The sequence below is a fragment of the Lupinus angustifolius genome, chromosome LG12 (genome assembly GCF_001865875.1).
Source record: "Lupinus angustifolius cultivar Tanjil chromosome LG12, LupAngTanjil_v1.0, whole genome shotgun sequence".
Taxonomy (NCBI): Eukaryota; Viridiplantae; Streptophyta; class Magnoliopsida; order Fabales; family Fabaceae; genus Lupinus; species Lupinus angustifolius.
In genome coordinates, this window is record NC_032020.1 from 17,434,030 (window position 1) to 17,448,238 (window position 14,209).

Genomic DNA, 14,209 nt, shown 5'->3' on the forward strand with positions numbered 1-14,209 from the left:
ATAGATTTCAACTTAGAACTGAATTTGATTTAGAATTGACTACCATAGCAATACAAAATGAACATAACGTTTTGATGCTATATGTATGCTTGTAAAGAAGGCAATCTTAGCCATGAAGCTCAAGTGGCAACAAAGAGAAGTGTCTCAAATTTGAGTCAAACAAATTATAATCAAATAATTAAAGATTGCATGTGACATTTTTTCTTGAGACTCACCTTGCTTAAAAAATATAAATATTTTTTTTTGTCTCAAATATAAACTAATTTAATTATTTTTACAATTTTCCAATACCAATTATAGTTGGTCACATGGGAAAATAAAGGAACAATGTTGCGCGCAATGTTTAAATAAAGAACGTTGAAAGTTGAAGGGCGTAACATGCAGATGATTAATGGAGAGCTTTTTCTGAGCAAAGTGTGTGGCGTTGCACCAATTAGCCGCAACTCACTCCTTTCCTTGATAAGCAAAGCGTGCACCCTCCCTCACCTTACCCAAACCCACGCTCAGATCATCCTCAATGGCTTCCAATTCGACCTCGCCACCGTCACCAAGCTCACTCAGAAGCTCTTCGACCTCCGCGCCACACGCCACGCTCGTTCCCTCTTCTTTTCCATTCCTAAACCCGATATCTTCCTCTTCAACGTTCTCATCAGAGGGTTCTCACTCCACGCTTCTTCTTCCATTTCTCTTTACACCCATTTGCGCACTAACACCAACCTCAACCCTGATAACTTCACCTATGCATTTGCCATTAATGCCGCTTCTCGCTTCGCCGATGAAGGACACGGTATGCTCTTGCATGCTCATGCCATCGTTGATGGGATGGCGTCTAACCCTTTTGTGGGTTCTGCCCTTGCTGACTTGTATTGCAAGTTTTCACGTGTTGGGTATGCCAGGAAGGTGTTTGATAAAATGTCTGACAGGGATACTGTGTTGTGGAATACCATGATTACTGGGTTGGTTAGGAATTGTTGTTATCAGTCTTCTTTTGAGGTTTTTAGGGATATGGTTGCAGATGGGGTTAGTTTGGATTACACAACGGTGGCTACTGTGCTTCCTGCTGTTGCTGAGATGCAAGAGTTGGGAGTGGGGATGGGGATTCAGTGTTTAGCTTTGAAACTTGGGTTTCATTTTAATGCTTATGTGTTGACTGGTTTGATTTCTTTGTATTCGAAATGCGGGGATGTTGACACAGCCAGGAGATTGTTCAGGATGATTAGGAAACCAGACTTGGTATCTTATAATGCCATTATTTCTGGGTTTACTGGTAATGGTGAAACTGAATGTTCAGTGAAGCTTTTCAATGAATTACTTGGTTCTGGTGAGAGAGTCAGTTCAAGCACCATGGTTGGCCTGATTCCAGTGTCTTCTCCCTTTGGTCATCTGCATTTGGCTTGCTGTATTCAAGGTTTTTGTCTGAGATCTGGCACTATTTCGAATTCGTCTGTTTCAACTGCTCTTGTAACTGTTTACAGTAGACTCAATGAAATAGATTTGGCACGCCAGTTATTTGATGAATCACCAGAGAAAACTGTGGCTGCTTGGAATGCTATGATTTCGGGTTATACACAGAATGGTTTAACGGAGACTGCTATCTCTCTTTTTCAGGAGATGATGACCACTGATTTTGCACCTAATACAGTTACAATCACAACTACCCTTTCTGCTTGTGCACAACTAGGAGCACTAAGTTTTGGAAAATCGCTCCATCAGTTAATTAAAAGCAAAAACCTTGAGACAAACATTTATGTCTTGACTGCTTTGGTTGACATGTATGCCAAGTGTGGGAAAGTTTCAGAGGCTTGGCAGTTATTTGACTCAATGAGTGAAAAAAATACTATTACTTGGAATACGATGATTTTTGGTTATGGGCTCCATGGGTATGGGCATGAAGCTCTTAAGCTTTTCAATGAGATGTTACATTTAGGTTTTCATCCATCTAGTGTTACTTTTCTTTCAGTCTTGTATGCTTGCAGTCATGCTGGCTTGGTAAGAGAAGGAGATGAAATTTTCCATCATATGGTTAACAAATATGGGATTCAGCCCTTGACTGAGCACTATGCATGCATGGTGGACATTCTTGGGAGAGCTGGACAGTTAGAAAAAGCCTTAGAATTTATTAGGAGCATGCCTGTTGAGCCAGGTCCTGCAGTATGGGGTACATTGCTTGGCGCTTGCATGACTCACAAAGACACAAACATAGCTAGTATTGCTTCAGAAAGACTATTTGAACTGGACCCAGGGAGTGTAGGATACCGAGTCTTACTTTCTAATATATACTCTGTAGAGAGAAACTTCCCAAAGGCTGCTTCAATACGAGAAGGAGTCAAGAAAAGAAAACTGGCAAAAACTCCAGGGTGCACTCTAATTGAGGTTAATGGGACCCCACATGTCTTTGTATCTGGTGATCGGTCTCATTCCCATGCAACAGCTATCTATGCAAAGCTGGAGAAGTTAACTAGCAAGATGAGAGAGATGGGGTATCATTCAGAGACAGTCACTGCTTTGCATGACGTGGAAGAAGAAGAAAAAGAGCTCATGGTTAATGTTCACAGTGAGAAGTTAGCCATTGCTTTTGGCCTTATCACAACTGAACCTGGTACTGAAATCACGATCATCAAGAATCTCCGGGTTTGTTTAGATTGTCATACTGCAACTAAATATATATCAAAGATCACAGAAAGATTGATTGTAGTAAGGGATGCTAACAGATTCCACCATTTCAAAGATGGGATCTGTTCTTGTGGCGATTATTGGTGAAGCCGAATGAATAATTGTTTACCATTTCAAAGATGAGAAGTGTCATATATCCTTGTGGTTTCGTATTTCTTTACCCTGCAACAGTATGATCTGACCCTCCTATGATTGTCCACCTGAGAAGAGTGACATTTCATAGCATTGGTTGAGTAAATTTTTTTGAAGTTAAACTGCCAATATCTGAGTTCTAGCATGCTTTAATAAGATCTGTTTGTTTATTATCCTTCACTTCAACATCCTACAAACCATTTTACGTTAAATCAACTAGCCTCCTAGATCTTTTACAAACACTACTAGCATTGTGTTCTTTTGCCCATGCAGAAGGTGATGTTCTCCTTGGACAGTTTGGGCCAAAGCACATATTAACCACACATCTTCTAGTACATTTACAAAAATGAGAAGCTGCATTTGCACTTCACAATTTTTTCACTCTTCCCTTCTCCTTTTTTTGTTCACTCTTCATACAGTAAAATCAAGAATTTATATACGTCTTCTTAAGATGTTAACCAAAGAACACTGTAGGCAAACCATAATTCAACAGTTGATTCCACATTGCTTGATATCAGGTCCCTTAGTTTTGAGCACGAAAAGGTCAATTCTTACCCAGAGCAAGGAGTAAATAGAAGCCAATAGCACTGACCATATGACAACAATGGTGGGTGTGCGGTTTTGCCTACCCATCAAACCTTTAAGGAACGTGTAACGATGGACAATCACCCGAAGGAAAAGAAGAGTTTTCCAAATAAAGGTCTCCAGGATTGGCATCCATTGTTTATGGCATCTGAGATTCCAGCAACAACCCCTACAATGTTGATTATCAAGATAGTGGTTGGAGGAATTAGTAGAGTCGTCCACTTGAAGGCATATAATTCTCCAAAATCCTCATCAGCTGTTGTCTTGGATGTAACAGTGTAGTTGGTATCAATTCCAGCCAGAACCTTCAGAAGACATTGTATGACAGCAAAGAGGTGTGCTGACACACCACCAATGACACAGAATTGTTCATTTCTCCACCATTCCTCAATGCTCACTCCACTCCATTTCAACTCGAGAATGCCCGTTGCAATGATTGAAGAGAAGAGAGCAATAAAGTACAACTAGATGAATGACTTACTATGTGAAATTTGGCAACGTCTAAGGATGCATCCGTTGTTGAGAAATAGATGGCTAAGGTAGCTTTCAGTAGAGACATGGTAGAGCATGAAGATTCTATGCTTGACTTATTTTTTAAATAGATACTCTATTCTATTCTGTTTGCAATCGAATCTTATTCCATGTTGGAACTTACCTCAATTAATGTATCATTCATGGTCATGGGTGTGAAATGAAAAAACCTCAAGTCTCATATAAGATAGAGGAGACATTTGCAAAGAGTTTATAAGTCCTCGGTGTACCCCAAAGGGTATAATGACTTTTATGATAGATGGAGACTCACACAATCAAAACCCCCATACAACATGCGTCCACGTTGCTGGGCTTGGGCCCAACAAATTTTTTTGGGACATGTTGACAAGCAACATATGGTTGGCACACGTGTGTGTGAGTCAACACACAGAAGATCCGACAATTTGACCGTTGGGGGTCTCAGCCTATAAATAGTGACTCCCCTATTTAGAAAAATCGTCACATTTAAGAAACATTTCCTCAACTTTTCTTCTCTCCCTCTCCTTCTCTGTCGAAGTATTTCTAGCTCACTTTTTTTTTTGTAATACTAGAATTGATACATATAGTCAATTTATGGGAATTTCGAGAACTAATATTTGTAGTCCGGGAAAGTGGGACAATATGTTTGATAGTTTGTATTTGGTGTGTATAAAGTATGAACCCAAACATCCCAAGTCTCAGACGAAACTAACTAAACAACGTCCTAACCAAATATACCTAATTTTGAGCTACGTGGCCCGTCTACTTAATTTTGAGAAATATATGAATTCAAGAGTAAATTACAAATAAGTTCCTTAAAATTTACCAAAACCATACAAATATTTTTACACATAGAATCACACCAAATTTATACAATGGTATAATTTACTGTTAATTTAACGTAATAATAATGAAAATTGGGTTGATTCCGTTGCGTTTCACCCAACGGAGTACTCTCTTCTTCTCAGTTGTTATGAGAAGAGAGAAAAATATCCTTAACCTTATACCGACCCACCTCTAATCCAATCTCTATTATTATATCTTATTTTTTATTCCTTCTTCTTTCGTCGAATCTCTTATCTATATATTCTCCTCTTAACTTCATCGGACGGTGGATATTTCATCATCAAAAGCTAGATCCCGAGTTATGCAGCAAGGTGATCAAACATTTATTAGCTTGAGGCCTGGCGGTGGTCGTGGAGGTGCTTCCGGCGGTGCTACCAGATTCCTCGCTCCTCGATTCGATTCCTCTTCCTCTTCTTCTTCTTCTTCAATCCCTTCTTTCGGTTCCTTTTCCTCTGATTCTCGACCACATTCCACTGCTCCTTCTTCATTCTCCATCAAGGTTTTCAATCTTAATCGCATAACTTTTCTCTGGATCTGTCTTTTCGTCCATTCAATGTCTCCAATTTACGTTTTTTTAAGATTAAGCTATAACTTTTTTTAATTATTTTTATAGATTTGATTGCTTTTTATTGATTTTGTGTGTCAATTGTATGTGTTATCGTGTCAGATTCATGTTTTTTTGGATCTCGTTTCAATGTGATCGATTTTTATTAATAAAAGTCTTTTTTTTTATTAAGTTCCAACTGGTGATTTTCATTGTGATTTGGATTTGTCTGGATTTTGATTATAGTGTATTATTACATTTAACTAATTTGTTTGGCAACATTATTGGCTATAAAAACATAGCAAAATAGTGAAAGATCGAAAAGATGCTTAAAAGGAGCATTTTGATACATCTCTCATGGTTATTGTGTTTGTTAACTTTCTACCAGCTAGGGATTTAAATGACCTGAAATTGAATGTCCTAATTCTGGGTAGGGCACTATGTATGTGTACCTGCTGTAAATATGGACAAAAAGCAACATATGTCGGCTTTAGGTGGGCTTGACTAAATATCAAATTGCCCATAAAGGTCCTACATACATGATACATATTTTTTTGGGAGTTGGCATTGCTTATCTTCTGCGGAGTTGGTGTTTGAGGGTTTTGCGAGTTATTTGCTTGAGTGGTGAAATTTTCATATTAAGTAAATATTTCTGGCTTTATATAGGCAGGAGATTCACGGTTTGAGGGCCGTGAGCGTGTGCGATATACTAGAGACCAACTTCTACATCTTCGAGAGGTAAGTGACATATGTTCTTGCTGCTAAACACTGTTTTAAATTTGTTATACACTTCCCAAGATGATATTTATGTGTGCGTGTTTGTTTCTTTTAAATGATACATTCCTCTGCCTCCCTTTCCATATTAATTTTGCGACAAATTATATCTATCTGGAATGCCTTTCCTGTTAATTAAGTAAATGTTTGTTTAATCAAACATCCTGTGACTGTTGTCGCTGGTGATTGAGTTTATCTTTATAATATTATCTATAGTTGCTGACAGTCCTCCTATCATAAATTTACCCACATTTCTTAGAATAAATAGTTGCTGCCTCATGCCCTAGAAAACTATCTTTGGAAGTGCATTATTCCTTAAAATTTCTTTTGATATGTTAATTGATATTTATGTTTCAACATTAGCCTAACTTTTGAACCTTTTTTTACTCTTAGATTGTTGAGATCCCTGATGATGTTTTAAAGATCAAACAAGGTATTGAGGCTGAGCTTTTTGGTGAAGATCAAAGTTGGGGTCGCTCAGAAAACAATGTGAGTGTGTTTTCTGTCTTCTAATCACGGTGCTAACCTTCTAAGACCATAATCCTCTTTCTTCCTGTTTGGTAAGCTGATTGATGAAGTTGATTAGCATTGATGTATTACTGTTGGCGTTGAACATACTAGTATCATTTGGGAGACTCATCAGTCATCAGTGAATGAAAAAAAGTGTCATGTTTGTATGCCATGTTTAAATTTTTATTCTCTTGTTATGGTATTAAATGTTCTCAGTTTTCTGAACTTATTTATGATTATCTTCAAATTAATAAGTTCAAATTTTGTGTAACAATGATTATATCATCTTCTGCAGCCTCCAAATCCATCTCAAAATCGTTATACTGAGCCAGATAAACGTGACTGGCGTGGCCGATCTGCACAACTTCCTGCTAATGCAGATGAGAGGTCTTGGGGTAATCTCAAGGAGAATAGAGACTTTGGCAATAATAATCATCAAGACCAATTGAATTCTCAGTTTGGAAGGGCACAATTCTTTTCTAACCAGGGGGTAATAATCACAGGCAGAAATGCATGATGTCTGTAATGATAAATTGTTTCATCTTATTAACAATTTTTATGTCACTATTCATTCAGGGAGGACCTACTCCTACTCTAGTCAAGGCTGAGGTGCCATGGTCAGCTAGAAAGGGAACTCTCTCTGACAAAGATCGTGTTTTAAAGACAGTTAAAGGGTGATACATTTTTTTAATACTTACTAATGAGTTGATGTTGGGGAATCTTTTGACTTTGTTCTGTTTTAGATTTGTGGATTGATTACTTTCATGTCTGTACCTTAATGGCCATATCATGGTTTTTTGATACTAATATTGGCAAGTAAGTATAACAAAGTTGCAATTCAGAACAGTTTGAGGGATAATATCATATTTAATGTAAAAAATAACCATAAGTTGTGAGTTGTGACAAGATTCTTGTACTTTTTTTATTGAACTACTTTTGTAGCTCTCTTAAGAGAGTCTTCAGAATTACATTTCTCCTGCTACTGCTCTGCTAAAATGTGTTGACCACTTCAATGCAGAATACTAAATAAGTTGACTCCTGAGAAATTTGATCTCCTGAAGGGTCAGTTGATCGATTCTGGCATTACATCAGCCGACATATTAAAGGTTCATCTTTATTCATTATCGCATATTCTAAATATGTTATGTCCACGTCATTGTCCTCTATTCATTTTCTTTGCTAATGCACGGAGTCATTTTAATTATATTTCTGCTCACATTCTTCTTCTTAATTGATTTCTTTGCAAATGCAGGGTGTCATTTCTCTTATTTTTGACAAGGCAGTGCTAGAGCCAACATTTTGCCCCATGTATTCTCTGTTATGTTCTGATCTTAATGAAAAGCTGCCTCCATTCCCATCTGATGAACCTGGTGGGAAAGAAATCACTTTTAAGAGAATACTCTTGAATATCTGCCAGGAGGCCTTTGAAGGTGCAGATAATTTGAGGGAAGAACTGAGGCAGATGACTGCCCCTGAGCAGGAGTTGGAGCGACGAGACAAGGAAAGACTTGTCAAGATTCGTACCCTTGGAAACATCCGTTTGATTGGTGAGCTGTTGAAGCAAAAAATGGTTCCTGAAAGAATTGTCCATCACATTGCTCAGGTTCTTGCAGCATTTGAAACTTGTCCGTTATAGAATTTTTTCTTCTTGTTGGTTTAGGAGCATCCACTCATTTGCATTGTTAACTGATATTTGGAACAGGAGCTTTTAGGACCTCCTGACAGCAATGTTTGTCCAGCTGAGGAAAATGTTGAAGCTATATGTCAATTTTTCACCACTATTGGTAAGCAGCTTGATGAAAGCCCAAAATCACGTCGTATAAATGATATGTACTTTGGTCGGTTGAAAGAATTGGGCACACATCCCCAACTTGTACCACGGCTGAGATTCATGGTTCGTGATGTTATAGACCTGCGTGCTAATAACTGGATTCCAAGACGAGAAGAGGTAAATTTACATGAATTATGTGGACATGTTACAATTCAAATTCTAAAAAGAGCTTCTCCTTTTTAATTTTATTTTTTATTAATTTTATCTCATTTTAGGTGAGAGCCAAAACCATCACTGAAATTCATTCCGAGGCAGAAAAAAATCTTGGATTGCGTCCAGGTGCCACTGCAAATATGAGAAATGCCCGTGTAGCTTCCAGTGTTCAAGGAAATACCAGCCTCGGGGGCTTCCCCATTTCTCGGCCTGGTACAGGGGGTTTGATGCCTGGGATGCCAGGGAGGGGGATGCCTGGACTTGATAATGACAACTGGGAGATACCTAGGACTAAATCAATATCTAGAGGAGACATGTCTGGCACACAAACTGCTGGGCGCGGCCAGCCTCCTTTCCTCTCCAAGCCATCAGCTACCGTGAACTCAAAGTTTCTTCCTCAAGGAAGTGGTGGTCTTAGTAGTGGGAGAAATAGTGCCTTAGTACATGGAGGTGGAGTAGCTCCTTCTGCTTATCACTCAAACTTTGTTGTAGCTACTGAGCCTGCGCCTCAAATCCCTTCTTCTGTTAAACCCGTTGCTGCTGTGCCCACTGAGGTGTCTAAGGCTCCTGCTGCAAAATTGAATAGTGATGTTCTTCGCAAGAAAACTGTTTCTCTTCTGGAAGAATATTTCAGTGTCCGGCTTCTAGATGAGGCGTTACAGTGTGTGGAGGAACTAAAATCTCCAGCTTACTATCCTGAGCTTGTGAAGGAAGCCATTTCCCTTGCACTAGATAAAAGTCCGCCATGTGTTGAGCCTGTCGCCAATCTTGTTGAGTATCTGTTTATCAAGAAGATTATTTCAGCAAGAGACATAGGCAATGGCTGCTTGTTGTTTGGTTCTATGCTGGATGATATTGGCATAGATTTACCTAAGGCACCATATAATTTTGGTGAGATAATAGGGAAACTAGTTTTAGCTGGGAGTTTGGATTTTAAGGTGGTAAGAGATATCCTTAAGACGGTGGAGGATGACCGGTTCCAGAAAGCAATATTTGATGCTGCAGTACAGGTAATTAACACTGCATCTGGGCAATCCGTGTTAGATACACAAGCATCTGATATTGAAGCCTGTCGGAGTGTGTTCAACTGATTCAGATTTTGCATGAGAATACCAGATTGAACTCTCTCTGCCCTGTTTTGTTACTTAGAAGCTCCCTTCCCTTCACGCCCACACTTTAAGTTAGAGTATTCTGTATTACAGTATTTTATAAAAGTGGAGGTTCCAGTATAAGGCATTATCATCTAGAGTTGTATAATTTTATTTTCTTGTTGTTGTGGTAGAGGTGTTTATTTGAGAAAGTCAGAACCATAAAAGCTACGGATTTTGTTTCCAATGGGCTAATACGTGCCAAGCTTCTCCAAGAGAGTGGGCCAGTTCATGGGGTCCAAATGTTTTTATACTACAATTTGTTGACAGTATTGGTTATACTGGTCACTTCATATTCATCATTGTCGTTATTTGCACTGCATTTTGTGTATATTTATATTTGAACCTTGAGTGAACGTATGCATCATGTCTTTACAGTTTCTTGTTTTATTGCCGTATATAGGAAGAATGTAAACACATTTAGGGAGACTAAAATTTAAATCATCATCAAGTTAGTTAACATGGTCCACTTTTATCAATTATGTTCAATAATATCATGGAATGGATCCTCCTAAAATAGCACTTGCTCTCTTCATTTTCTTGGAGAGGATTCATTCCACTCTATGATGATTTATGAAGAAAATAGTAGCCATACATCCTTCTAATGACATAATTGTGTCTCAATTGAGAACATTCATTATCATATAATAGGGCTAACACTTTTAATGAAAATTTTCTCAATATATAAAACTCAAATTCGGATCTTATGTAAGGAAAAACAATATATAATTTAAATTAATCACTCGGGAGAAGAAATTATAAATAAATTTATCTTATTAAATTTGTTTGAGACATCAAACATTACTATATTGTTATTGAATTGAGTATATTATTCAACAAATTACCAAGCATCGTTGATTATTTTTACCAAATAATGATTTTAGCTAATCTTTTCTAAAATATATTATTGATCATGGATATTTGTTTGAATAGTTTTTTGAAGGCAATATTTTATTAAATATTATATATAAAACGGTCATATACGGGACAATCAAATTGTATCTTGAAAAAGGCAATCAAACCTAATAAGCAATCCAAACATATATCCAGTTTTTTATTTTATTTTTTATTACTATTTATCCAGTTTTTTATTTTATTTTTTATTACTATTTATCCACTTGCGTAGTAAATGAGCAAGACGAGTAAAAGACTTTCTCAAACAAATATGATAATGTTTGTATATTAGTAGTGTTCTAAAGGTATTAATCATGTATGTGATGCAATGCATTGTTATTAGATTCTTTTTCCTTTTTTAAAAGCTATTATATATATTTTTCCCTTTATTTAGTTTGTTACGGTAAAAAAAATCATAGATTTTATTGGGAACTTGGAAATTTATAAACAATAAGATCATGATTCAAGATAATCAAGATTCAAATAAATTACAAATCAATAGTTTTTCTGTTGATAAACTCATTAATATCAAATCCAATCTTATGAAGATTACAATTACATATCTTTCTCAAATCCACCTACCTCCTATTTAAACATAGTCTTTCTTTGCAATTAAATAAAATCAATAAAGTTCCTCTAATGGCTTGTCTTTCACTCCCATATGCAATTCTTCCTAGCCTCCAACAAACACATTCTGATCTTCAAGGTGAAGATGGTGCTGACACAATCTTATTTCATCGTAGTATTTTCAGTGTCTTAGATAAGAAATGTTATGAGTGGAAGAACATGTTCAATAACTTAGTTGGTGCATGGTGTGTTGGTTCTTCTCATGGGTGTCTTGTTCTTTTAGATAATAAAGCTACACCCTTTATTTTAAAACTAACTTCTCTTGTTTGCATTCAATTTCCACCTTTTCCTCGACCATTCTTGCATCCTTTATCAGAAACCAATTTTGTAACATACTTGCGCAAAATGTTTGTGATCAAAGCTGTGTTGAATCGATCTCCATCTCCTAATGATAGTAACTATATTCTTGCTATAATATATGGTTGCCATTGTAAGCTTGCATTTTGTTCGAAGTCTTCTACATGGGTTGAAATCTCTGATGCTAAGCGTTGTTATTATGACATTGTGTTAAAGGGCAATTATCTTCATGCTTTGGCACAAGACGGTTCGGTTGAAGTATGGGATCTCTGTGAAGAAGTTCCTAGGAAAATCTTGTATGTTAAACCAACCATGGAGATAGATGAGCAAGAAGATAAAGAATTTCCAAGAGACTTGTTTTCGACACAGTTATACATGGTGCTGTCTGGTGGAGAGGTTTTGTTGGTGAAAAGATATATCGGAAATTTTGTCAACGAAGATGGGACAGCATTATATGAAGGAGACCTTTTATCAGAAGAAGATTCACAACCCTTGATTTGTCCTTACAGAACAAAGCACTTTAGTGTTTATACACTTGTTAATGGGACCAAGTGGGAAAAGGTGACATCTTTACATGACCATGTTCTGTTTCTAGGTGCCAATGAGTCTATATCAGTGCCAATTCAAGCCCTGCCGACATGTGAAGCAAACACAATTTACTTCTCAGATGATAGATGGGAAGAGATGAATATGGACTACTCATATGGTGGACAAGATTGGGGTGTTTTCAGTCTTCAAGATAGAAGTGTCAAGCTTCTCCTTCCTTATACAGATATGGTTAAACCACCACCTATTTGGGTGGTTCCAGTCTCGAATGAGTCTATTGACACTCGTCATTGAATATCCACGATTAGGCAACGAGGAGCGTAGATAGTCGTTTGGGAGTGTCAATAACTCAACGGATCCCACATCAGGCCTTATTAGATTATCATTTTTCTTGAACTATTATCTGTCAATGTAGTAATTATCATCCACAAAATACAATTTGTTAATTGTTTAATTACTTCGAATCATATCATGTTATTAGATTTCATCTTTCCTAAAGTTTACCTTCTATAATCACATCCTGCTAATTGTTCAATTACTTTAATTACTCGTCTGATTCACTTCCAGCTTCGAACTCCAGTAAGAAGCACAAACTAATGGCAACCCGAGAGTCTCAGCCGAATCCTAATTACACAAAAGTTGTTGAAGCTTCAAGAGAAAACAAGTGATATTATGTAACTAGTAATTTCAATAAGCATTCACACTTATTTTAAGTAGCTATTCATATGATCAACTGTCAAGCAATCCATCACCATCGCATCGAGAATCCATAATTTCGTCTCATATCATTCTATTGATAATCACAATACCAGATAACTGTCTACTGTACTTGAATACTATAAGCTGTTATTCTCATACAAACCACTATCAGATAAATGACATAAAGCACAAATTGAGCAAGTGTAGTATCAAGAACAAGAAGATATAAGAATACAATTCAAGTAGTGTCTATGAAATACTCAAGAGTTACCAATCACCACAAACACAGTGTATGTGCTAGTATTGTTGTGCATAGAGAGGACGCCTGGATTCATCGAAGTACTGATCGCTATCCACAAAGACAATAGCATAGAGAGCATAAATTATTCCAGGAACATATCCTAGTATAGTAAGCAGCAAGCAGATCAGAAATTCAACCTGCAAAAAAATGGTATCATCATTTTCATATTGGTCATTTTATTTCATGATTCTTGTCCCCTTATAGTCAAAAAACTCATTTTACTTCATAGACCCTAAAACAAAGCCAACCCCCATAGCTAGATCCAACTTAGAAAACTATTACAGCAATCAAAAAGGAAAAAAGATTAGATTTTGATTATAGAAAAACAAAAACAAGTAAAAGGGGTGTTCATATAAGAGAATAAAGGATCAGATCCAAAGAGAATTAACAGAAAGGTGAATGAGTGAAGTGTGATGATGGAAAAACAAAGAGACATACTGTGCAGCAACCATGGCGGAGACAAACTCCTAAAGGAGGGAGTAAGACAGCGATCATGATCTCACAGCATAACTCACACTTGTTCGGCATTTTTCACTTTCTTCGTTGCTTCCACTCTTTCTAGTTTTGTGTGGATAATAATGGAAACTTCAACCAGCAGAGACTCAGATATTCATAGCAAGTTTAGATATTTTTCCTTTAGAAATTGTAATTACATGTTTTGGTTAAAAAAATGATTACTTTTCTTAGAAGTTAGAAACAACTACTTTTTAACGGTGGTTTTAAGTTGGGAACATAACTTGTGTGTTCACAACGTTGGTTACTGAATACTTATAATCAAACACATTAAAATTAATGAGTGGATGAGATTCATCGGTTTACACTTTCTTTATCAGGTAGGAGCAAGTTTGTATGGTTTGTAAATGAGGACAAGATTAATCTATATTTATTCATCAGTCCTCCTTGTTTCAAAGGTGGAGTAGCAGGGTAGCAGTGCAATGGAGCAACTCTTCAATTGCTATTGGTTGAGACATTGAAATTCACTAAAAAAAGGGGCTCAATATACGAGACTCGTAGTTAATGAGGTTCGGAGAAGGTAGATATATGCAGACTTACCGTACATTAAATTCACTACTGTAGATATTAATAAACATGATCTATGTTTTTGACTGCTGTCATGGATTCATTGTTGGCTTGAACTT

The 14,209-nt window shown here is 36.9% G+C and overlaps 4 protein-coding genes across 7 annotated transcripts; 3 read left to right on the forward strand and 1 right to left on the reverse strand.

The window, feature by feature from the left end:
* On the forward strand, positions 346-4,061 carry LOC109361509 (pentatricopeptide repeat-containing protein At4g30700). Its single transcript, XM_019606977.1, has one exon. It carries the CDS (start codon positions 379-381, stop codon positions 2,758-2,760), a length of 2,382 nt encoding a protein of 793 aa, XP_019462522.1. The 5' UTR covers positions 346-378; the 3' UTR covers positions 2,761-4,061.
* Positions 4,837-10,025, forward strand: LOC109362098 (eukaryotic translation initiation factor-like). 4 transcript variants are annotated; one of them, XR_002109348.1, is made up of 10 exons: positions 4,838-5,245; positions 5,957-6,028; positions 6,458-6,553; positions 6,870-7,064; positions 7,151-7,248; positions 7,593-7,680; positions 7,827-8,177; positions 8,277-8,522; positions 8,621-9,709; positions 9,746-10,025. XR_002109348.1 is itself a non-coding variant. In XM_019607666.1 (9 exons), the coding sequence occupies exons 1-9, from the start codon at positions 5,048-5,050 to the stop codon at positions 9,647-9,649; spliced, it is 2,370 nt and encodes a 789-aa protein (XP_019463211.1). In that variant the 5' UTR covers positions 4,837-5,047; the 3' UTR covers positions 9,650-10,025. The 4 variants fall into 4 exon arrangements, 3 of the variants coding, with proteins under 3 accessions (XP_019463211.1, XP_019463213.1, XP_019463210.1); XM_019607666.1 differs by having other exon boundaries at positions 4,837-5,245; positions 6,870-7,061; positions 8,621-10,025; XM_019607668.1 differs by having other exon boundaries at positions 4,837-5,245; positions 6,870-7,040; positions 8,621-10,025.
* Positions 11,240-12,364, forward strand: LOC109361940. Its single transcript, XM_019607464.1, has one exon. It carries the CDS (start codon positions 11,240-11,242, stop codon positions 12,362-12,364), a length of 1,125 nt encoding a protein of 374 aa, XP_019463009.1.
* On the reverse strand, positions 12,775-13,716 carry LOC109362099 (UPF0057 membrane protein At4g30660-like). Its single transcript, XM_019607669.1, has 2 exons — positions 13,509-13,716; positions 12,775-13,207 (listed from the first exon to the last, which is right to left on the reverse strand). Exons 1-2 carry the CDS (start codon positions 13,596-13,598, stop codon positions 13,067-13,069), a joined length of 231 nt encoding a protein of 76 aa, XP_019463214.1. The 5' UTR covers positions 13,599-13,716; the 3' UTR covers positions 12,775-13,066.

What these genes read in the sequence shown, in the direction of transcription:
- LOC109361509 (XM_019606977.1), top strand. Translation starts at nt 379, where the DNA reads ATGCAGATGATTAATGGAGAGCTTTTTCTGAGCAAAGTGTGTGGCGTT.
- LOC109362098 (XM_019607665.1), top strand. Translation starts at nt 5,048, where the DNA reads ATGCAGCAAGGTGATCAAACATTTATTAGCTTGAGGCCTGGCGGTGGT. An exon ending in AACTTCTACATCTTCGAGAG is followed by an intron (nt 6,029 to 6,457) that starts GTAAGTGACATA and finishes TTTTACTCTTAG; the next exon opens with ATTGTTGAGATCCCTGATGA. An exon ending in TTGTCCATCACATTGCTCAG is followed by an intron (nt 8,178 to 8,276) that starts GTTCTTGCAGCA and finishes TATTTGGAACAG; the next exon opens with GAGCTTTTAGGACCTCCTGA.
- LOC109361940 (XM_019607464.1), top strand. Translation starts at nt 11,240, where the DNA reads ATGGCTTGTCTTTCACTCCCATATGCAATTCTTCCTAGCCTCCAACAA.
- LOC109362099 (XM_019607669.1), bottom strand. Translation starts at nt 13,598, where the DNA reads ATGCCGAACAAGTGTGAGTTATGCTGTGAGATCATGATCGCTGTCTTA. An exon ending in TCCGCCATGGTTGCTGCACA is followed by an intron (nt 13,208 to 13,508) that starts GTATGTCTCTTT and finishes ATTTTTTTGCAG; the next exon opens with GTTGAATTTCTGATCTGCTT.